Consider the following 24,584-nt stretch of genomic DNA (forward strand, 5'->3'; position numbering starts at 1 on the left):
CAAATATGGAGATACTGCATTTATGATGATAAGTCTTTTAAGAATCAGATAACTTTTCATAAATAATTTTATGCATGCATACATATATAACTGGTTTTACAAATATACACACTTTTAAGTCACTATATTAGTTGGATTGCTTATTAAAATTAAATAACTGAACTGCCCAGAAAAATCATAGTACCAAAATCAAAGGTTGGGGGATTGTTTTTCTCATTTTAATTGATTTTAATAAAATATTTCAAATATTTACAGGCTAATGAGAAATGGTGGTATTTGTTATACTACATTAACATTATCTGCAAAGTTGATATTAGAAGATAAAATAAAGTTTGCTTCTTTAAAAATCAAGCTTTCCCTCTCAAACTGAGGAACCAGTAGGCTAAAATTTAGAAGTACATATTTTGAAGGAATTTAATAGATGGCACAGAGAAGTTTAATAAATAATGAATGCTTACTAATGGTTTCATATATTCACTGATTGTTATTTTTAAAGAGTATGCTCCTCAAGGCAGAACTATACATATATAACAGTTATTTCAGGTAAAATACAATAGCAATTTAGCTATTTTATTTACACTAAATAACTAAATTTTCTGATAATCACCATGACATTTATAAAAGTTTCAGGAAAACATAAAATGGTATTATTTTCCTAAATCATAGCATAGTAGTATTATTTCTAATTTCTAACATTTTTTTTTCTTTTTTAAGTAGGCTCCACACTAGGTGTGGGGCTTGAACTCACAACCCTGAGATCAAAACCCGAGCAGAGATACAGTCCTATGCTTAACTATCTGAGCCATCCAAGTGCCCCATAATTTCTATTTTCTATTTTCTAATTATATATTTCTATTCTAATTATTTCCATTTCTAATTTCTACAATAATGTTGGACAATATTAAAACAATGAGAAATTATCTTGCTGTCAAGTTTCAGGCAAAATCCTATGTCCCTAAAAATTGTGCTTGTGTATCCTCTAAGACTTTAATGACCTATTAATTACCTAGTACAAAGGCTATTTTTCAAATCTTGTTTTATCAAAACCCTGTCGCATCTGATGTTGTTTTGTAAGTTCTTTGAAACTTTTCCTTCGGCATCTGTGATTTAGTACTCTTATCCTGGTTTCTTCCAGCTACTCTCTTGACAACTTGACCAACTGCCTTCGTCTCTGTTGATTGACCATGGTTCTTGCACTGCACACTCCTCCTGCTCGAAATCACCCATGATTTAAACTTCACTTAATTACTGGTAATGCTCAACTCAGTATCTTTATGCCATGCCTCTCCTGGCTTCCAACTGTTCTTTGGACCACCTGCTAACCAGTTCTACCTTTGCATCTCACAGACACCTAAAATGAACACTTTCCATGCCAAACTCATAACCTTGATCCCCGTATTGGATCCTCTTCCTGTACTCTCTATTTTAGTTGGTGGCACCACCGTTCACCAAGTCACCCAAACTAGAAATACTGACATCATCCTGAACTTCTTCACCTCCCTTATTCCCCACATCTACCAAGTACTGACAATTTTTAATCCTAATTATGACCTCAAGTCCCTCTTTCCCTCATCTCCTTACCGCTCCAGTCCAGTCCCTTAAACACTCTCACTGTGCTGCTGTTACAGCCTCCAACTTGCCTCTAGCCCTGCTCACGGGACTTCTGTTTTCCTCCCAATCTCCATAGGATCAATCTAAAACAAAAACTGGCCAATCCAATCCCCTGCAGCTCATCACTCACAAATTAAATTCCAGGTTCCTTAACATGGTAGACGGTATATAATGAGTCTTTCTATGAGTAGATCCTGTGTACGTCTCCAACTGCATTTCTGGCCACCATTTCCTTGAAATTTACTCTCTAGCAACGCCAAAAAGCTTATTATTCCACATATACCATGTTGTTTCTCACTACTATAACTTAATTGGACTATCCATCCCCCTCATTTAACTAAAATCTAGTTTTCCTTTTAAGTTTAGCTTAAGCATCACTTCCACAAGAACCTGTCCTTAAGTGCCCTTCAGCCCATACTCCAAACTCAGAGATGCATGGAGAAGTATTTAGAGGTAAAGTGTCAAGATGTCTGCAACTTTTTTAGAAAGAAAGATGAAGTAAACGTAGCAAATGTTAATTAACAGCTGGGAATCTAGGTGAAAGGTAGTCAGGAGTTCATTATTCTATCCTTCCACTTGTCTGTAGATCTGAAAATTTTCAATATAAAAAGTTGGAGAAAAAAACACCTCATATGCAACTCTGTTAGGAGTACACTCTGTTATTGCACAACCATACCATTTTAGTTATTACCTATTTATGAATTCCTTTTTCCACCTAACAAATCATTCAAGTCAGAGACTGTTTTTTATAAACTGTGGCATTCTCAGGACCTAGAGAAGTAGGTTTCAGTAAATATTTGTCAAAGAAATAAATGTTTGTCCTAAGTCAAAAATAAACCCAAACACAAAATTCTCAATCAGCAAGTATTTTAGCGTCTACAACGTGCAAAGTATCTTAGGTGCTCTAGCAGTAGAAGGGAGTATCACACAAGGTCACTGAAAAATCCCATTAACTAACATAGGGACATGTTAATCACATGAGACAATGAGACATTAGTAACATGAGACAATGAGGAAAGACAGAAATGCAGTTGGGAGGGATGATGAAAACTAAAATGAAGAGAACCGGGATTATATAGAGACATGAAGTTAGGAACTAAGTCCTCAAAGATGAGGCATGTAGCTTCTAAGGTACAAAGAAATTCTTCAGAACCCCATCCTTATTTCAATTCCTACAAAATAGTAGAGAAAAAACAAAGATGACCTCTCCCACCAAAAATATATAGAAATGCTGCACTGTACATATTCAAAACAATATCACCATGACTAACAAAATTTTAAGGTCAAGAGCAGACCAGTAAACTTTGGCCTGATGCCATGATGCTCTAGATGTGGCTATGGGCACTAAAGGCTTCTTGAAGTAGAAGTGGTTTTATTCCATCACAACATAGTTAACTGAGACCTGAACCTGAAAGCACTTGTAGAAAGGATCGGTGGAAAAACTCACTCACCATCCAGATTAGGAATAAGGGGGTTTTATTCTCAGTAAGAAATGTCGCCTACGACAAATATAAACCCTGACCTATACCACACACTTGTGTAGAATCTAAATGTATACAACTAATGCAGAGCAGCCAAGAATTAGCCCCAAAATTGGTTCATGACCAGTGAAACCTTGGAGCACTAAAGAGAAATGAACACTTTCATAATATAGTATATACTAAGTTTTACCGAAGATGAGATCATGATAAAAAAATTAAAAATCACATAAGGAAACAATCTGCCATAAGGAAAAATTACCAGACACAGAAAAGAAGGAGGATGACAACTCGAGAACTTGAGATAATGGTACAGTTGAAGGAAATTAAAAGATAATAAAATATTTAAAATCATGGAAGAAAAGACAGAAATAATAGCCACAGGCAATGAATAATCTAGTTCCTCAGTTACTCAATCTTTAAAATGAAAATAATAGTATGTGTTTCATAAGATTATAAGGATTAAAAAAACTAAGTACATGTAAAGTGCATAGATAATGTCCCTCCCCCTACTCAGTTGGTATTATCTATTTATCTGGCAGTAAATGTCAGGCACCATATGATTTAATTCATATGTGGAATTTAAAAAACAAATGATCACACATGAAAAAAGAGAGGAAAACCAAGAAAGAGACTCTGAACTACAGAGAACAAACTGATGGTTAACAGAGAAGAGGTGAGTAGGGGGGGTGGGTTAAATAGGTGGTGAGGAAAAAGTAGCGCAGCTACTGTGATAAGCACCGGGTGTTATATGTAAGCACTGAGTCACTAAATTGTACACCTGAAACTAATATTATTGCACTGTACGTTAACTTACTGGAATTTAAGTAAAAACTTAAAAATAAATAATTAATAAACAAATAAATGCAATAGAAAATAACATACAGATGTGCAAAAAAGGAAAGGATAGGTGAACAGAGCCCAGGAGACATATGGAATACCACTGAGCAGACCAACATATACATTATGAGAGTTCTAGAAGGAATAGAGAGAAGTAATGGGCACAAAGAGTATTTGAACAAATAATGGCAAAAAACTTTCCCAATTTGATGAAAGAAGTGAATCCATACACCAGAGAAGTTCAATGAACTTCAAGTAGGATAAATTAAAAGAGATCCACAAGGAAAAACATTTATAATCAAACTGCTGTAAAACAAAAAAAGACCCAGGAAAACAGCAAGAAAGAAGAAACTCATCACAAACTTATTATTCCTCCAACAGGATTAACAGCTGATTCCTCATCAGAGACTAGAGGCCAGAAGACAGTGGGATGACATATTTAAAATGACATAAAGAACTGTAAAACAAGAATTCCATATTCAGTAAAACTGTCCTTCAGAAGTGAGAGAGAGAAATTAAGACTTCCCAGATAAACAAAGGCTAAGGCAGCTTATTCCATTAGACCTGCCCTACAAGAATGTTAAAGTGAGTCCTTCAGGTTGAAAAGAAAGGACAGTAGATAGTAATTAAAAGCCATATAAAGAAATAAATATCTCCAATAAATGTATCTAAATTGGCAAATATTAAAGTCAATATCATTCTATTTTTTGGTTTATGCCTCCAGGTTTTTTTTTTAGATTTTATTTATTTATGTGTGAGAGAGAGAGAGAGAATGAGAGAGAGAGCATGAGAGGGGTAAGAGGGAGAAGCAGGGAGCCCAATGTGGGACTCAATACTGGGACTCCAGGATAATGGCCTGAGCTGAAGGCAGTCACTTAACCAACTGAGCCACCCAAGCGCCCCTACCTCTAGGATTGTTTGTTTGTTTGTTTTTTAATTATTTATTTGACAGAGAGAGCATGAGAAAGCTCAAGTAGGGGGGGTGAGGGCAGAGAAAGAGAGAGAAGCAGGCTCCCCACTGAGCAGGGAGCTGGACATGGGGCTCAATCACAGGACCCTGGGATCATGACCTGAGCTGAAGGCAGACGCTTAACCAACTGAGCCACCCAGTGCCTCTACACATCCACTTTTTATTTTTCAGTTTAAAAGATAAATAGATTTATATAAATATAAATCTATCTTACTGGATACACATGTATAAAGATGTAATATATCATAGTAACATAAAAGGAGACTGAACTGCATAGGAGCAGAATGAAAATAAGATGGCATCAACTCAAACTAGATTGTTAAAATTTAGGATATTAAATGTAATCTCTATGGTAACCACAAAGAAATATCTAAAAAATAAACACCAAATGAAACAAGAAGGGAGTCACAATGGTTCACTACCCCAAATCAACTAAACACAAAAAGAATGCAGTAGTGGAAGAAAAGAGGGACAAAAAAAGGTACAGGACATTCAGAAAATAAATAGCAAAATGTCAGAAATCCTTCTTTCTCAGTGACTATATTAAATGCAAATAAATTAAATTCTCCATCAAAAGACAGAGACTGGCAGAATGGATTAAGAAAAACAGGATCTAACAACATGCTGTCTACAAGAGATTCACTTTATATCCAATGACATAAGTAGGTTGAAGGTGAAAGGACTGGAAAAGGTATTCCATGCAAATGGTAACCAAAAGACAGCTGGGTGGCTATAGTAGTAGTAGTAGTAGTACCAGACAAGAGTGACATTAAGTCAAAAACTGTTACAAGAGACAAAGGAAGACATTATATACTAATAAAAGGGTCAATTCATCAAGATATAATATAACATATTATATTGTTATAATATAACATTTGTAAACATATATTCACCTAATAGAGTCCCAATATATATATGAAGTAAATATAGATAGAATTTAAGTGAGAAATAGAAAGTTCTATAATAATAGTTGGAAACTTCAATACAGCACATTCAACAATGGGTAGAACATCTAGACAGAAAAACGATATGGAAATACAGGTCTCAAACAACACGGTACACTAACTAGACTTAACACACACATAAAGACACTATACCCAAAAAGAGCAGAACACACATTCTCAAGTACACATGGAACATTCTCCAGGACAGACCACATGTTCAGCTGCAAAACAAGTCTCAAACATTTTTAAAGATTAAATGCATAAAAGGTATCTTCTCCAAGAACAATGGAATGAAGCTAGAAGTAAAAGCACAGAAGGAAAACTGGAAAACTCACATGTGGAAATTAAACAACAAACTTAATTAATGGGTCAAAGAAGGAAGGAAGAGGGGAGCAGGAAGAGAGGAAGAAGGAGGTGGAGAAGGAGGAGGAGGAGGGGAAGAAGAAAAAAAAATAATACTCTGAGATAAATGAAAATGACAATGCAACATAACAAAACTTATAGAGTTTTGGTGGAAGCAGTGCTCAGAAGATCTGTAGCAGTAAATGCCTACATTAAATAAGAAAAACTATCTCAAGTCAATAACCTTTACTACATCTTGGAAAACTAGAAAAAGTAGTAAAAACTAAACTGAAAGCTAATAGAAGGAAAAAAAGAATAAGGATTAGAATGAAGATAAATGAAAGAGGCTAGAAAAACAACAAAGACAATAGAACCAAAAACTGGATCTTTGAAAAGATGAACAAATTGGTAATTAGAAAGCTAGACTGACCAAAAAAAAAAAAAAAAAAAAAAGACATAAAGAAAGAAATGAAAATGGGGATATTACTACCAACTTTAAAAAAATAAAAAAGATTGTAAGACAATATTATGAACTGTACACCTACAATTTGGATAACCTATATGAAATATACAAATTCTAAAATCACACAAATTATCTAAATGACTCAAAAAGTAACTGAAAATCACAATAGCCTTATAATGAGTAAACAGACTGAATCACTAATCAAAAACCTTCCAAATAAGAAAAGTCCAGGACCAGATGGTTTCATTGATGAATTCTACCAAACTTTTAAATTAGAATTAATATCGATCTTCTCAAACTCTCCCAACAAACAGAAGAGGAGAGAAAACCTCCTAAACCATTCTATAAGCCCAACTCTAATACCAAAAGCAGATATACATCACAAGAAAATTATAGACCGAGAAAATAGAAAGCAACAGACTATCTTTATCAATATAGGTGGAAAATCTCAACAAACTACTAGTAAACTTGATCTAATGTTACATTAAAAAGATTGTATTGACCAAATGAGATTTGCCCCAGGAATTCAAAGAAAAAAATTAATATACAACATTAACAGAACAAGGCAAGAAACTATATGACATCACAACTGAGAAAAAAAGCAGTGAAAAAGCCAATGCATTTTCATGATAAAACACCTAGAAAACTAGGAATATAATGGAACTTCCTCAATATGATAAATGACATTTATGAAAAGCCCACAGCTAACATCATATTCAATGGTGAAAAGACAAAAAGCTTTTCTCCTATAATTTTTAAGAAAAGTATTCTACTTTCCAGTTTGGTTCCTCTTACATTATACTCTTAGTAGCAGGTAAAGCAAATATTCCTCCACAGTGCAAGTGAGGTAATAGTCTCAAAAGAGGTGAACATGACCAAGATTTTCAAGAGCACAAGGAAACTTACAGTAAGAACCCATTTCACAGTTGAGTATTATTTCTACAACTCCTACCAAAAAGCAATGAAAACATGACGTCACTAGAAACCTAGCCTCTTTTAGAAAAAAATACATACACACCAAAACTCTACCACCACCCAATTCAGGTACAAAATGCAAACATTTTATTTACTTCAGAGGTGCTATTCTTCACATGGTAAGAGTTGTAAGACTTTTGACAAGTTGTGCAAAACTGCTTGAGGTAATCCTTGCTTACCCTGTATGTACCACACCTAAGCACTTTCCCATCAGTTGTGTAGTCTTTGTAGTGCTAACAGCCATATTTCTTTTTTTTTTTTAAAGATTTTATTTATTTATTTGACAGACAGAGATCACAAGTAGGCAGAGAGAGATAGGAGGAAGCAGACTCTCCGCCGAGCAGAGAGCCCGATGCGGGGCTCGATCCCAGGACCCGGGATCATGACCTGAGCCGAAGGCAGAGGCTTTAACCCACTGAGGCACCCAGGCGCCCCAACAGCCATATTTCTAATTTAGGGACAGGAAATGAACACTATTCAACATTCTACTTGAAGTTCAAGCCAGAGGAATTAGAAAAGAAAAAGATATAAAAGGCATCCAAATTATGGGAAAAAGAAGTTAAACAGTATCATTCACAGATAATATGACTCTATATATAGAAAATTCCAAAGAATCTATAAGAAATGTACTAAAGCTAATAAATGAATTCAAATTTCAGGGTACAAGATCAACACACATAAAGCCATTGTGTTTATACACACCAGCAATAAATTATTTCATTTACAATAGCATCTTAAAGAATAAAATATAAGAGTAAATTTTATTAAGAAGATCTATGAACTGAAAACTACAAAACACTGCTGAAAGAAAACAAAGACCTAAATACACAGTAAGATACATTGTTTTTCGATTGGAAGACTTCATATCATTAAGATATCAATATTACCCAAAGTAACCCGCACGTTCAATGCAATCTATATAAAAATTCCAAGATTCTTTTATCCAGAAATGGAAAAGCCAATCCTGAAATATGTATGGAATTGCAAGGGGCCATGAATAGTCAAAAAAAAAAAAAAGTCAAAATAAAGAACAAAGTTGAAATATTCACATTTCCTGATTTTAAACTTACTGCAAAGCTACAATAATCAAAATAGTATGGTACTGGCCTAAAATGTAGGTATATAGACTAACAGAATAGAATCCAGAGTCCAGAAATAAATCCGATATACCCATGGCTAACTGATGCCAACAAGGGTGCCAAATCCATTCAATCACGAACAAAGAGTGTCTTCAGTGAATGGTGCTGGGACAACTGGTTCACCACATGTAAAAGTGTAAAGCTAGACTCCTGCCATTAGATTTGGTGAAGGGTTATCAAATCCAACAACAAAACTACAAGTAACAAAAAATAAATCAAATTTAATCAAAATTAAAAACCTTATGCATCAAAGGACATTATCAAAAAAGTGAAAAGACAAAATACAGAACTGCAGAAAGCATTTTCAAATCATATAACTGGTAAGATGAATATCCAGAATATAAAAAAAAAACCTACAACCCACCAACAATAAAAAATTCAATGATCTAATTTTAAAAAATGGGCAGTAGATATTTCTCCAGAGAAAATATACGGATGGCCAATAAAGACATGAAAAGATCATTAGCCATTAGGGAAATGCAAATCAAAACCACAATGAGGTAACACTTCACACTTATGGTAGCATATTAATAAGGAAAATAATAAGCATTGTTGTGGACATGGAAAAACTGAATCTCCTGCACATTGCTAATGGGAATGTAAAATGGTGCAGCAACTATGGAAAACAGTTGGGTGGCTCCCCAAAAGGCTAAATGCAGAATTACCATATGATCTAGCAATTCCACTTCTAGACATATGCCCAAAGAAGTGAAAACAGGGACTGAGAAACTTGAATGTCAATGTTCACTGCAAAATTATTCACAGTAGCCATAAGAAGGAACAATCAAATTATCCATCAACAGATGACTAGATAAATATAATGTGGTTTATCATATAATGGAATCTTATTCAACCATGAAAATGAGGTACTAATTCATGCTACAACATGTATGAAACTTGAAAATATTATGCTAAGCGAAAGAAGCCAGACACAAAACTCGACATGTTGTAGAATTCTATTTTTATGTCATGTCCAGAATAAGCAAATCTATAGAGACAGAAATCAGCTTAGTGGTTGCAAGGTATAGGTGGAGAGAGAACTGGGAGGTGTGGGGTTTCTTTTTGAGGTGGTGGATATATTATGCAATTACATAATGGTGATAAAGGAATAAAACCCACAGAAATACAAACTTTCAAAAGGGGAACTTTGTGATATGTGAATTCTACCTCAATAAAACTGCTACTTAAAAAAATATATCCACAAGAGACACAGGATATCACTATGCCCCTCCTTCCAAAGAATAGTAATAATAATGACACATAGTCAACCATTTATTTAAATCTCAACTTTTTAAGATTTTATTTGAGAGAGAGCGCAGAGAGAGAGAGCCTGTGAGCAGAGGAGGTGGAGTGGCAGAGGGAGAAGCAGCAGAATCCCCACTGAGTGGAGAGCTGATGCACCCTCTCCCCCCTTCAATCCCAGGGCACTGGGATCATGACTTGAGCTAGAGGCAGAAGCTTAACCAACTGAGCCACCCAGGCGCCCCTCAACCTTTTGACTAGAAAGAGCCTCATTCCTTGGAGGTTATTTAAAGATACATTTGAAAATCACTGCTTGAGCTCAAACTTCCATTTGTACAGATGTATCAACAAATGCTAAGCCTTTAAAAGGACTGGCTGCAGCTCTCTCTCCCTGCATTGAGGTCATACACAGGAAAAGAAACTCCATGAAGTGTTACAGGACAGATAAAATAGAAACACATTAGTGATTTTGTTTCAAAACTGCCTATTTTCGGGGCACCTGGGTGGCTCAGTGGTTGAGCCTCTGCCTTCGGCTCGGGTCGTGGTCTCGGGGTCCTGGGATCGAGTCCCGCATCGGGCTTTCGCGTCAGCGGGGAGCCTGCTTCCTCCTCTCTCTCTCTCTCTGCTTGCCTCTCTGCCTGCTTGTGATCTCTCTCGGTCAAATAAATAAAATCTTTAAAAAAAAAAAAAGAAAAAAAAACTGCCTATTTTCTACAGCAACAACAACAAAGTCTTAAACAAATACAGCAGTAAAGGGTGAGTTCCACAATGATAAAGTAATACTTTTTTAAATAAATATTAAGAAATTAAAGAAGTATCTTTAATTTCAGGATCAGTCCCACTACAATTCTCTTCCTTGAATTCTGGATTAGATGAGATATTTTGAATTTAGAAGGACACATTTCCACACAATACATGGGAGAAAAACTTTACTTAAACACTGCAAATTCATGACTAGAATCAGCAAACCTGAGCTCTAATCCCAGACCTAGTAGCTACGCCCTTGGGCAAGGCAGTCATCTCCCTTCAGCTTCATATTCCTTATTTGCAAATAGAAATTTCTAAGACTACAAGTTATTATCTTAACTCATGTTAGAAGGAGCCAAAATGATACTGCAAGTCAAATTAGGGAGCAAGGACTCTACTGACTGTGGGTTTCAGAAAATTTTAAAGGTTTCTCTTCAAAATGTTCATTGCCAGTATCTTAACAGTCTAAAAAGTTTGCAGATCAGCAGAAAAATAATAATGTATTTTTTCTTTATCTCTTATTCCTTTTTTTTTTAAACATTATCCCCTTCCAAAAATTGTTTAACAGGGCAAAACTTCTGATTGTCAGCTTCTTTCTGTCCTGAGAAGAGTCAATTCTACTCTAAGAAACCAGTCACTTCTCTATTGACCAACTTGTAATTTCTCAATGTACCATTTGCTAAGCAATAAAATTCTCTCCCAAAATATCATAGCTTCCAAGTTGACATCTGGTGGACTAAAAATTAAACTTAAATTTCACAAAGTTTCTTCTGCCTGTATACTATCTTTCATGTATTATCACAGATTTCTAAAAATGTAGTAAATCATCCAGGTAAAGATACTCTCAGGCTTTGAAGAAATCATTCTATCACTGGGGTAACTTCAATAATGCTTTCAGTAAAATTTTTGATTTTAAAATCTTACTGCTTTACTGAGATTGGTCCCTCAGTTAAAATAATATTAAAAGTATTAACTAAGAGAGCATGGAAATGTGACTTTCTTAAACACATAAAAAGTGAATTCTTTTTATTTTAAAAAAAATAGTAAATACATTTAACTGTGAAAATTGTTTAAGAAAAGTTGTGATCGCTCTTTTAAAAAGAAATACCAAAATGGTAATACCAACATCAAAGCATTTTTTTCCTATTATGTGTTCACACTGAGGTCAATATTTTAATTGGAGTTACTTTAAATCCAATCAGAGGGACTCAAGCTAACTAAGTTTGAAAGCTGGGGGGAAAATTAAACTTTATCATTCTTAATAGGAATTGGTGGTGGGTGGAAGCAGGCAGTATAAGCTATTTCTATTAAGATACTAATACATTAGCTAAACACTGTTAAGATGAAATTGGCACTATTTCATTTAAACACTGAGTCAATAAACATCAGAATACACTATTAATTAGCAAAACTAGACACATTTGTAAAGTTATACCTCTCATGTACTATGTCAACCTTCAAAGAGCACAATTATGAACTGCCCAGTGCCAGTTAAAGTAACTTATTTTTCTGACTCTTAAAAATAATACTAGCTCAGGGGCGCCTGGGTGGCTCGGTGGGTTGGGCCGCTGCCTTCAACTCAGGTCATGATCTCAGGGTCCTGGGATCGAGTCCCACATCGGGCTCTCTGCTTAGCAAGAAGCCTGCTTCCCTCTCTCTCTCTCTCTGCCTGCCTCTCCGTCTACTTGTGATCTCTCTCTGTCAAATAAATAAATAAAAAATCTTTAAAAAAAAATAATAATAATACTAGCTCAAATTATCAGTATTAGTTTAAGACTTCCCCCACCAAAGTTGATTCCCCTATGATTCATGGCAGGAGTATGAATTCTTAAAAGTACCAAGTTAAATAATGGCCAAGCCATTTTAATTTTTTTCCCAGTGGCTTAAATGGTTCTCTTATAATGTGTGATTAGATTCAGTCTTATAAAAAATATAATTTATTGGCCATTTATGTAGAATTACAATAATAGAATTACAAAAATAAGGGCACTGTGTTGCTCAACACCCATTCCCCCTCCTTTTTGTCCTTTTTACAGATAACACAAGGTAGAAATCAGAATGATTAAGTGATTTGTCTAAAGTCATATAAATCACAAGTAATGGATTTGTGGTTCTCCTGCCTTTTGTCATTCTGCTTTTCCACTGCAGCTCCCAGCAACTCAATAAGTGGGGGGGGGGGGGGGGGGGGGGGGGGGAAGCAGCAACGAAGAATATTTACCCGGTATTGTTACCTGGTAATATTTCATAATTTCTTTTTTTTTTTTTAAGATTTTATTTATTTGACAGAGAGAAATCACAAGTAAGCAGAGAGGCAGGCAGAGAGAGAGGAGGAAGCAGGCTCCCCGCCAAGCAGTAAGCCCGATGTGGGGCTCGAACCCAGGACCTGGGATCATGACCTGAGCCGAAGGCAGCGGCTTAACCCACTGAGCCACCCAGGCGCCCCTTCATAATTTCTTTATGAAAGGACTATAATAAGAAAACAAGAACGCTAAATTTTCTGTTTTGACACAACTACTATTTATCTCAAAATAAGGAAATGCAATTTTTCTCTTCTAGTTTGAACTGATTTGTTCTACTCAAGGCCCTTTTATGGAGTAGAACACATGGTGCCAAATGTTCAACCATCCATGCTCAGAGCTAGAGTCACTCATTAAAAGATCCGGCTTTCTCCTTCATCCATCTCAACTGCCACTTGGGCCACCAGTGGCTTACTGGCCTCAACAGGTGACCAAACTACCTACAGGAAAAATCTTAACTTTCAGTAGCTTAAAGAGCTAACCAAAATGAAAGCAAACACAAAGAATGATACCTTGAAAAAGATGAAGACTGAAATCCCTGCCTACTGCTACTAAGTAATGTAAGTAATCTAAAACAAGTATTTCATAATAACCATGAAAATTTGTCCATCACTTTCTGTGTGCTAGTTAGCATACTGTAGTGTCTAATTCTTTTCCCTTTACTTACCTCTTGATGCCCTCTCAAGACACCACCATCTTTATTTACATCATTATCTAGAGGAAGTTAAGTTGTTTCTGACCAAAATAAGTCCATGGTACCATTGAATTAGCTGAAAAGATTTCTGTTAACCATTCACCCAAAGAACCACCTACCACACACCAAATGGAATTCTCTGGGCTGTTAATCTCATGCAGGTTTACTTGTCTCCATGCAGAGCATCACAAAAGATGTTCTTTACCACTTACCACACATGGAGATTTCTCCTATCTTTTTCAACACTGGAGTCAATCACATCCAGAAAATAAAATTAACTGACTAAACAGGGTTAAATAAAATTTGCATTCACTCTTTGACTAGATATCCTCAAGAAAAGATCTAAAATACTGAGATCAAAATGAAGGGACCTATAGAATGGTGAGCTCTTAATAGGTTTCAATGTACCACATGTATGAAGAAGGAATGGAGAAGCAAATCACTTCCAATTAGACAAGTAATGACCCAGACGCAATTTTTAAATCAAGCTTCCTTCACGATACTTAAAAATAGTTACTAGTTCTACAATCAATACATTTAGCACTATAAACATCAAAAAATCAGATAATCAAACACAAGACAGAAATAGTTAAAATAACTCTTGGCCCAGGATCACTTGGACTTCTTGGACTTGGACTTCTACCTCTTTCAGAAACATCAACAGTTTTCAACCAGGTATGATTTTGCCTCCCAAAACACATTTTTGGTTGTCACAACTGGGGAAGGGCATGCTATGGGACTAGGATCTGGTATGTAGAAGCCAGGGATGCTGATGTACATTCAAGACTGCGTAAGACAGCTTCCACAATGAACAATTATCTAGCCCCAAACGTTGATTGCACCAAGGCTGAGAAACCCTGAGAAATGTAACCTACAGTAAAAATGCATTATCATTTTTTTTTAAGTTGGTGGAGTCCAAGAGACCCATTTTGAGTATTACTAGAAAGACTACAAAACCATAACAATAAAAAGACCATTTAGGGAGGATTACTCCCAAAGAATATGATTTAGAAAAAGTAGTCTATGTTAAGTAGCATCATAAAAAAAAAAAAAAAAAACTATCACTGATTTACTATTGTTTCATAAAGTAAAATTTTTTTCTATTTTTTTTTAATTTAAATTAGCCAACATACAGCACATCATTAGTTTTTGGTGTAGTGTTCAATGATTCATTAGTTGCATATAACCCCCAGTGCTCATCATCATAAAGTAAATTGTTAAAAGAAAATTTCCCTAGGGCGCTTTGGTGGCTCAGTTGGTTAAGCATTGGACTCGATCTCAGCTCAGGTCTTGATCTCAGGATGGTGAGTTCAAGCTCCTGTTAGGCTGGGGATGCAGCCTACTAGAAAGAGAGAGAGAAAGACAGAGAAAGAGAGAAAGAAAATTTCCTTTCCATCAGTCCTAAGAAATAAGCCCAGTAAGGACCTGAACAATAAGCCCTGAACAGTGATTGCATTCTCTAACAGTCACTTGATTAAACTAGCCACAAATGCTAAAGCTATTTAAAAAAATGCATATACATAAACATGAGAAAAGGGCAAACCCTCCAGAAACTGAAAAAATAAACATTTTAAATTCATGCCTTCCATTCAGCCTATATGAATTTGGCTTTTAACGTGCATCAAAAGCAGTTTCTGAGAACCAGAGGTTGAAAAAAGAAAAAAAAAAAAAAGGAATGTATAAGTCAGGAAAGTATTTGTCAGATTAGTGTCAGAGACCTTTGTAAGGATGACACCTTCATCCTCTGCAATACATATCCCTAGAGGGATTCACTTGGCTTCAGAATTACAGACACTGAAGGTAATTTAGTACATTTTTACCCTTTTTGCCCATCACCATTGTCAGTTGCTGACTGTGAGCTGGCTCTGTGCAGATTCCCATGTTAAGGCAACTGCCAACATTAATTACTTCAATGATTACAACTATGTATTCTTCTTCCTCTCTTATTTACCAAATTTAAATGATGAGCTTAAAAAATGCTTTACCGAAGAGTTTGGATACATGTAAGTATTAAAATAGTCCTGACTGAAAATGAAAATCTGGGGTACAATTTTTAGGTCTTCTCTTAAAACATCTCAATAACCACAGCTGTTCTTAAAAATTCAAATATGATTGGGGCACCCGGCTGGCTCAATTGGTTGAGCCACTGCCTTTGGCTCAGGTCATGATCCCAGAGTCCTGGGATCAAGTCCCACATCAGGCTCCAGCTCCACAGGGAGTCTGCTTCTCCCTCTGACCTTCTCCCCTCTCGGGCTCTCTCTCACACTCACTCTCTCAAATAAATAAGTAAAATCTTTAAAAAAAAATTCAAGTATGATCAACAAAATGCCAAACATTATTATTTTTCATATAGTCATTGCCAATTTAAAAGCTGAAAGTAATCCATCCTTAATAGAGCAAATCTGCCTGTGAGAGATAAAAATTCTCTCTCAATATTGTAGTCAGGGCTATTAGGGTTTTCCAAAGAGTAACCTCAAATGTATTTATTTATTAATTGAAATACTCCTTCAAACTTAAAGTCCTGCTTGGTTTTTTTTTTGGCGGGGGGGTTAAGGGTTTTTTTTTTGTTTTTGGGTTTTGTTTTGGTTTGGTTTGGTTTTGGGGTGTGTTTTTTTTGTTTGTTTGTTTTGTTTTGTTTTGTTTTTGCTATCCTTTTAAATTGCTCTGGACTCCATCAAGAGGCCCAGCTGTTAAATTCAGAAGCAGTGACAACAAATCCCTTGGCAAACAAGTGCTGAAAGTAAGACCCCTTCTTTAGAATAATCAGAGATAGTTGACAAAGAGGACCATACCAAATGCTCTTTCAATATTCCATTAAGGAGCTGAACAGAAATAAACACATTTATATACATCTTAAAGCAAATTATAATTCTACCCCTCAGTGGATCCTGCTTGGTTATAAAATTAAAGATCCAACAACTATGAAAAACAGTGAGATAGTGTTACAGGTTTCTGAAGATGAGAAATGATCCTCACTAATCAAGTGTAAAGTGGGAAAAACTGGTTCCATCACCCAGAGATTATCAGGTACCTGATAAACCTTTTAAATAGACAGACTTAAAGAACCAAGTGTAATTGTATATAAGCCTGTAGAACTCTTTGTGCTTTTACTTTCCTGACTTAAGCAATTTTAAGATGGTCAATTTTTAAGTTAAACATGTACTCTTGAACCATACGTAACCTTCTTTTTGAAGATGATTTTTTGTCAATCCCAGAAAGCATCATCTGAACCTTATCTACAGTCTCTCTAAATACCTCAGTTCTGTCTTATTTTTCTGAAATCAGATGACTTTTACTTTTGTGTTACAACTGTTGAGTTAGGGCAGGTAACTATTAACAGCTTGAAGTGAACAGGCACACATGTAAGAGATATTCCCCTTTACAGCATCTACAAATCTCAATAAAAAGTGACACTGTAGCAAAATCTTGCCCATCTTGGGTCCTAGGTCACTAATACAATTCAAAATTTAGGCTAATAGCCTCATAGTTCTTATCCTTCTCTTTTCAACCACCCACCCTATTTTTTTTTTAGCATGACTCATTAAATATTCTCAATATATTTTAACTCATTTTGGACTATAATTTATGTTTTACTCTTTAAAATACAAAACCGCACTCATAGAACAGTTTTCATCAATCTAACTACAACAACAACAAAAGCCCTGAAGTCTCATCTCCATTTAAATTGCAGTGATAAACATTTTATTCAGGGAAAACAAACTACATCCTTTTAAAGGGAATTACTACTGCTATGTAAAGGTATAGGTACAGACTACCTCCTCTCCCACCCCCACCCCCCCGCCCCAACTTTACACATGCAAAACCTAACCTCAAAATTGCGGGGGGGGGGGGGTTGGAAATCATAAAGTTAACAATACTATGATCTTCCAGCTAACGCTCACTTAAAAAATGATTTTTCACCCAAATGAAGCGCCCTGAAATACCTAAGAAATATAAGCTGGCTTTATGTTCTCTTTCCCTCTATCCTAAGACTTCAATTTCCACCTTTTATGGAAAGGAAATAAACAACTAGCTTCCTGTTCAATCACTAGATTACAGCCAGTCTTTTACACATCACAGAACACACCCCGCCTCCTCCTTTACTTCTCTCAAATGTCTCTTATCTTAACTTAAACTTGTTGAAATATGAGATCATTTTACCACACTAGTGCTTCCCTATGAAATTTATCTTACTTTAATGTTAAGAATGCAAGGAACATCAAAATGTCCAGGGATTATTTCTTATTCCTAAAATATTTAATTAAATAATTTACATAGTGAAGACTTAGCAAATACCTGAAAGTGGAAATTCGATTTGCCAAAAGCTAAAAATACTGAAATTTATAGGAAACAGCTTAATCTTCCGTTCTTACTATTCTATACAACTAGAAAAAGGGCCTCACACATCCTCTCCTTTCTCTACTAACTTCATTAAAATGTAAAACAGCTAAAATGCCTATCAATAAAAAGGATTACCTTTAAAAAAAATAACTAAATATTACTTTAACCCTATACTTTCCTTTAAAAATGGGATGCCTTAGAAGAACTCAGTTAGATAAATTCTTTTGTGCTTGGATGAACAACAGGAAAGCCAAGCCTCCAGGCCTTTGGGGAGGAACCTTGTCCCTGGAGCAGGCTCTGATGTGCTTGGGAGATAAGGCTCCATAGTGACACTTAAGGAAAGGCCTGTTCACATTTGAATTTCTGCATTCCTCAAGAACAATTCATGGCAATAACTAACTTTGCAGAAGAGCTACATGAAAGCTTTGGCCAATGAATGAGGGTCATCTGCTCTTTATCACAAGGGTAAACCTCATCCTGGCCAGTTTCTAACCTTTTAACCCTGTGAATTCCTAATTTACACATGAATAATGGAATTCTTGCCTAGAGTGCAACTTTCAGCTTCTAGTTCCTAAGTTTAGAAACCCAGACTTGATTGCCTATGTGTTAAAAATCTAAACCTTGCACAGATTGAAGTTTAAGATTTTCAGATGCTATACTCTTACACTTCTGAATCAAAAGATATGCTTGCTGGCAAATCTTTGATCAGAAAAATAAAAAAGAACATACTTGCACCCTGCTGCTATCAATAACTGGGAGAGAACCAGCTTTTTTTTTTTTTTTAAAGCGAAACAGAATGTCCACTTAATGCCTATTCTCTTCCTGTTTAATATGTATAACATCTTTACCCTGAATTTAGGATAAAGTCATTTGAGCTTACAATCACTGGACATTGCTTTTTAAATACCCAAACAAACTTTGTGAATTCAGAATCCCTAAGAAGTCTCATGTTTCTAAAGGAAAATCTAAAACCACTATGTATTCATTTTAAATCTATAATACTGAATGTAATTTCCTAGCAAAGTTATCTCCACAGAGTTAAATAAAACGCGTGCCTATGAAAAGTGTGGTCCCTATAACTGAGTACAATTGACATTTGCCAGCAATGTTCTAGTCTCACTAGAAAGTTTTTGATACTCCTTACATGAAAACTACTTCACCACAAGAGCTTTCAAAACTATTCACATCTAATATTTATTATCCATAATTTTTACAGTTAGAAAAATCTAAAGATACTCAAAAAGCCAATACTAACATTTGTTTCACTGTTAATAACACTTATTATCCTATACAGACTTTAAAGCTCTGTGTGTTTTCAAGGCATTTCTGAGTGCCTTAGAATTTTGTCAGGCTACTAAGGAGGTCCTGGAAACAATGTGTGGTCATGATAAATGCTTCATCCTTTCAAGGACCATCCGCCCTCCTCCACCTTTCTGTTCTGCTCCTCTCCAGCAAAGAAATACAAACGACAGTTCCTGGTACGAAAAGCTTCCCACAATGCTGAAAAGGTGAAAAAATTACAACTCTACGCAACAATGTTATATTACACAAAAAATAAATGAACACAGCACACTATTCTGAAAACAGCACAGAAAAACCAAAAACAAAAAGATTATTGTCTAGTGATTTATGCCAAACAAAAAAGTTTATCAGAACTTTTTGTTATTTGGGGGTGGGGGAGGTTAGAACTGGAAGCTTTTCTACCTTTTTGCTTGGAACTTATTTTCTACAATAAATCATTACTGCACAAATAAATTACTACTATGATGGTGGCATAAATATGGCCATACACTGTTAAAATAGTTAGTCATCTAGAAAATCCCTGCCAATAGCTTTCTAAATTTCAGTTGTGTAGATGGTGAAGAAACTACTTCCTAAAGATTATGTCTTTATCTTATGAGCTCCCTCTTCCTATTGTTCATTCTGTAAATGATCAATTTGTCAGTATTGCACAAAATCTATCTTTTGTGGATTAACAGAAGAATGTAGCTGCGAGACTTGTAAAAACTATTTTTAAGGGGCGCCTGGGTGGCTCAGTGGGTTAAAGCCTCTGCCTTCTGCTCAGGTCATGATCCCAGGGTCCTGAAATCGAGCCCCGCATCAGGCTCTCTGCTCAGTGGGGAGCCTGCTTCCTCCTCTCTCTCTGCCTGCTTCTCTGCCTACTTGTGATCTGTCAAATAAATAAATAAAAATCTTTTTAAAAAACTATTTTTAAGATACAGTTATTGTTTAAACGTTTACATTGTCTATTGTCATCTGGAGTGTTGCAGGTTTGATCCCTCAAAGAGGCCGGAAAGCCTCAGTGGGAACAAGGAGTTCCCCATCCATCCTAGGCCCATCTTTACACTCAACAGTTATCAGGTCAACCACCAAGCACTGGATCACTTGGACAAATGGCTGATCTGATGGGGCTGTTAATACAAAGGAAATCATTAGACAGCAAACTTTATGACAACTGGAATAAAGGGGGCAGATCTGGTTTAAATCCATTAGGCATAATATGGAAATGGCCTTAACCTCTTTCTCTCCAAGCAGAAAAAGACTAGGAATACTTCAAAGGCTTGAGAGTTACTGACCAATGCCCTCTCTACAATTAAAAAGCAACATGAGTGATCTTAAAGCACTCCGAGAAATGGAAGGCTGGGCTATAAGAAAGATTAAGCACTCACGGGCCATCTACAAAGCAGAAAGATCTACTTGTGTTTAAATTTTGATTATTAATTTATGAAAGATGAGATTTTAGAACTTTTGTTGTGTTAGCTAAAACTTTTGCACCCAACTCCTTTCATAGCGTGAAACACTTATAAATTTATATAAAGCTACTTCTCTACAGGTTTAGGTGTTCTAACTTGACTTTCATTCTCAATCACTCATTAATTTTTTCTCAGTCTTTTTTTAAAATATTTTATTTATTTGACAGACAGAGATCACAAGCAGGCAGAGAGGCAGGCAGAGAGAGAGGGAAAGGAAGCAGGCTCCCTGCCCAGCAGAGAGCCCGATGCGGGGCTCAATCCCAGGACCCTGGGATCGTGACCTGAGCCAAAGGCAGAGGCTTTAACCCTCTGAGCCACCCAGGTGCCCCTTTCTCAGTCTTTTGCTTGCCCTTAGGATCAGCTACTGTCTCCAAGAAAACTCTTCAAGTTTGTGTGACTTTTAGGGTTAGTACATAGTGAATCACAAAATCATCAAAATGTAGCAATGAAAACTGTCAGACAATGAAGAATTTAAACACTTACTTGACAAGGTAAGATGCGCTTTTTGACTAAGAATGGCTCCATATTTGTTCATTGCCAAGCACTGATAAAATCCTTCATCAGACAGCTCTCCTCGCTTGCCTTCCACTTCACTGATGTATAAAGAGCCGTTAGACAGAACCTGGATCCGTTTATTTTCAGACACTTTTGCTCCATTTTTCAACCATGTGACCTTAATAGGAACTTCGCCATGAGCCTGGCAATCTAAAACGACTGGGTCCTTTCTTGTGACAGTTACATCCTGTGGTTCTTTTATAAAAAACAGTTCACTAAAGCACCACACTCCTATAAGGAAAAAGAGGGGGGAGGCATATCCAGAATTACAAGTATAAAATCATTTCTTAATACATAATTGCAAAACATATTCAGGATGTAACACGACAAAGTTTAACAAACATATTAGTTAACTGATAAACATCTTAATAAAGCAATCTAAGTTCAGCAAACCTTTTCAACAAATCAGAAAAATCATTTTTTACAACATTTACTCTAAAAGCATAGGGAAGATTTCATAATCATCTATTCCTTCTATGAATCCTGTTCTCAAGCTCCTTGCTAGAGTATCAAAATCATCAGGAAAACTCAAGAGTACAAGCTGTTTGCTACTTTTACAAGCTTGTCAAAAAGATCTTGAACAGAGTAAGTCGTAAAAGTCTAATTTTACAAGAAATCATTAGCAAAACTCCAACTCTGTGAACAAGCAAGTTTATTTCCTTGTCCCTTGAAGTGTTTTGGATCCCTTGGCACCTACTCCTCTGGAAAGTGTGTTTATCTTTTGTGACAAATTACAAGTTTGCATTTTTCCATCTGTCCTTTTACAGCAAAGACTGTCTCCTCTCCTTGAAATAGATCCATTTACTTAATTTCTGCAGAGTAAGGTAGGTATTTAATGGGCAAACTGTAGAGTTTGAAACGCTGGTAACTTTTGCTGATTATACTCAGTGGGTGATCAGATTAGAAAACTTTTCTTTTTTCTTTCTTTTCTTTCGAACTACCAACTGCTGGAAGAAAGTTTGTGACTAATTGGTCCTTACTGTCTAATAAGGATAGGAGATTGCTTAATCAACCAATACACATTTTTATCAGAGAGGAGGAAAGGTTCTAATCTAAGCGTACGCATCGCCCCGGTCCCTGCCAGGAGAAAACATCCGGTGACCTCTTAATACCCTGTCACGTCCTGCATTCTGCGCAAAGGTCAGGTAAAGTCTGGCATACTGATTGGGGAGTGTTAGGAGTTTGGGAATATTTCATCTTCCTTATGATGTTCTGAATACATGATTACAAATTCCCGGGACTGATCTGTTTCTCATCAAGGCAGGTCCTCGGAAAACTCACACACTAGTCATGCTCCCACGCTCGGGCTGCGGACTTATATACGCCCAGGGCGACTCGAGCGACCCTAACAGCCCCGCGCTTCGAGGACCACTCCGGAAGGCGCCCATTGTTTCCGAGTCACATCTGACTTTGATCCTTTTCTCATGTTAACAGAAAACTAACTCCTCCAGAGAAGATGAAAGTCCGGGGTTTGTAACCTGTAAATAAATAAAATAACCCATTCTCCTGAACACTCTTCCTCCTCACCCCTCGCAATCATCACATCCACTTTATACTTTTTTATCTCTTTAAGAATAAACCAGCGCAGATGCAAACCAGAGAAATTAGTTCATACAACTTTGCACAAGGCTAAACTGGAGTTTGGAGGAATCTTCACACTGGCACACACCTCTGGCCCTGCCCCCGAAATACCTGGCTACGGGGGAGGGGGGATCCTATTCATAAGATTATACCTGCCTTCTCCGCTCTCGGTACTCCCCCGCCCCGCGCCCCAAACACAAATCAGCCACGCACCTTCCAACCCATCTTGTCTCTATCTCCACCCCTCCCCTGACCTTCCCCTCTCTTGATCCAGATCTGGGGAAATGGGGGCCCTAGGGGTGCTGCCCCCAAGGCTGAATTCACCTATTCTCTCCCCTGGCCTAAAACGTGTGGGAAACCCCCACTGCAAAAAGGGGAAGCAGAGGGAAACCGCGGCGCCCCCTGCGTGGCCAGGCTGCCACTAAGGAAACAATATAAATAAAGCCACGTGCGCCGCGGCGGCCCCGGCGGGCGGGCGGGCGAGTGAGCTGGCGGCGCGGAGCTGGAGCTGAGGCTAGCCGCGGAGGCGAGGACTCGACCGGAGCCCGGACAATGGCGCGAGGAGAAAGGGGGAAGAGTGGACAGCGGGAGCCACGGGCCTGCATGCAGGCTGCGGCTCACGGAGCGCAGCGAGGAGGGGCGTGTAACGGGAGAGGCGCTCACAGCTCTGCCCGCGCCCCCGCACAGCCCGCGGGCCGCCCGCGCCTCCAGCAACGGCTCCCGACTGGCAGCAGGGAGGGTGCAGGTCCGGTGGTCAGCGCACCGCGGCGGACCTCGCCGTCCCCCCCAACCCCCCCGCTGCGGTTTCCTCTCTCCCCAACCCACTCGCGCCTGCTCAAACCCCACAGGCGCAGAAGAAAGCGCGCCCACCTGGACCGGAGCCGAGCAGCAGCAGGAGCAGTAGCGCGCGGAGCAGCATCCCTGGCGGCCGCAGCCGGGCGAGGGGTCGCAGAGAAGGCGCCATTCAGCGGGGCTGCGTGGGCATGCTCCCCGGCCGCCCGGTAGCCGCTGTCCGCCTGCCTGCCCGCCCCCGCCTCCGGGCGCTCCCCACGCCGCTGCTGGACGCGCACACCCTGGCTTCCCTTTCGGGCTCCGGCGTGGCGTGGGCTCGGCGCGGCCGGCTGCGGGTCTCTGTGTCGCGGCGAGGCCGGCGCACGGACACCCGCTCGCAAGAGGCGGGGGGCCTGAGAGTCCGGCCTGGGGGCGGAGTGAGGCGCCGGCTGGAGGGGGCGGGGGCGGCGGAGTGGACAGCGCCGCCGCTGCCGGCCTGGGGACTACTTTCTACATCTGGCCCCTGGTCTGGGGACCGCGAGGTCGGTGCGGCCGGCGGAGGGAGACGCCAGGAGGGGGCCCCGTGGCAGCCCTGTCGCTGCCCCGCGGGGAGGGGGTGGGCCCCGCCTGACAATGCACCTGGGGGTCAAGCCCCGGCTGAGGGTCTTCGGCCCGCGGCCCCGCCCCCTCTGCCTGCCCTCCACCGTCGAGGACAGAGCCACAAAGGCCGAGCTTCGCGGCCCAGGCTGCCCCGGGGGCCCCTCTCCCGCCGGCTTGTTTAGGATTCGGGGAAGGAGGAGGCGGGGTGGGGGAGGGATGGTGTTGAGAGACGTGGAAAGGC

The 24,584-nt window shown here is 38.3% G+C and overlaps 1 protein-coding gene across 1 annotated transcript in view; it reads right to left on the reverse strand.

Moving 5' to 3' along the window:
* The window catches only part of PRTG (protogenin), a 126,225-nt gene extending 101,893 nt beyond the window's left edge, over positions 1-24,332 (reverse strand). Inside the window, exons 1-2 of the mRNA XM_047738356.1 lie at positions 23,843-24,332; positions 21,320-21,622 (exon numbers count right to left, since the gene is read on the reverse strand). Of these exons, the coding sequence (XP_047594312.1) occupies positions 21,320-21,622; positions 23,843-23,936 (397 nt within the window). The 5' untranslated portion in view covers positions 23,937-24,332. The remainder of the gene's footprint in view (positions 1-21,319; positions 21,623-23,842) is intronic.
* Between the last annotated feature and the right edge of the window lie 252 nt (positions 24,333-24,584).

Source organism: Lutra lutra, chromosome 7 (genome assembly GCF_902655055.1).
Source record: "Lutra lutra chromosome 7, mLutLut1.2, whole genome shotgun sequence".
In the NCBI taxonomy this organism is placed as follows: Eukaryota; Metazoa; Chordata; class Mammalia; order Carnivora; family Mustelidae; genus Lutra; species Lutra lutra.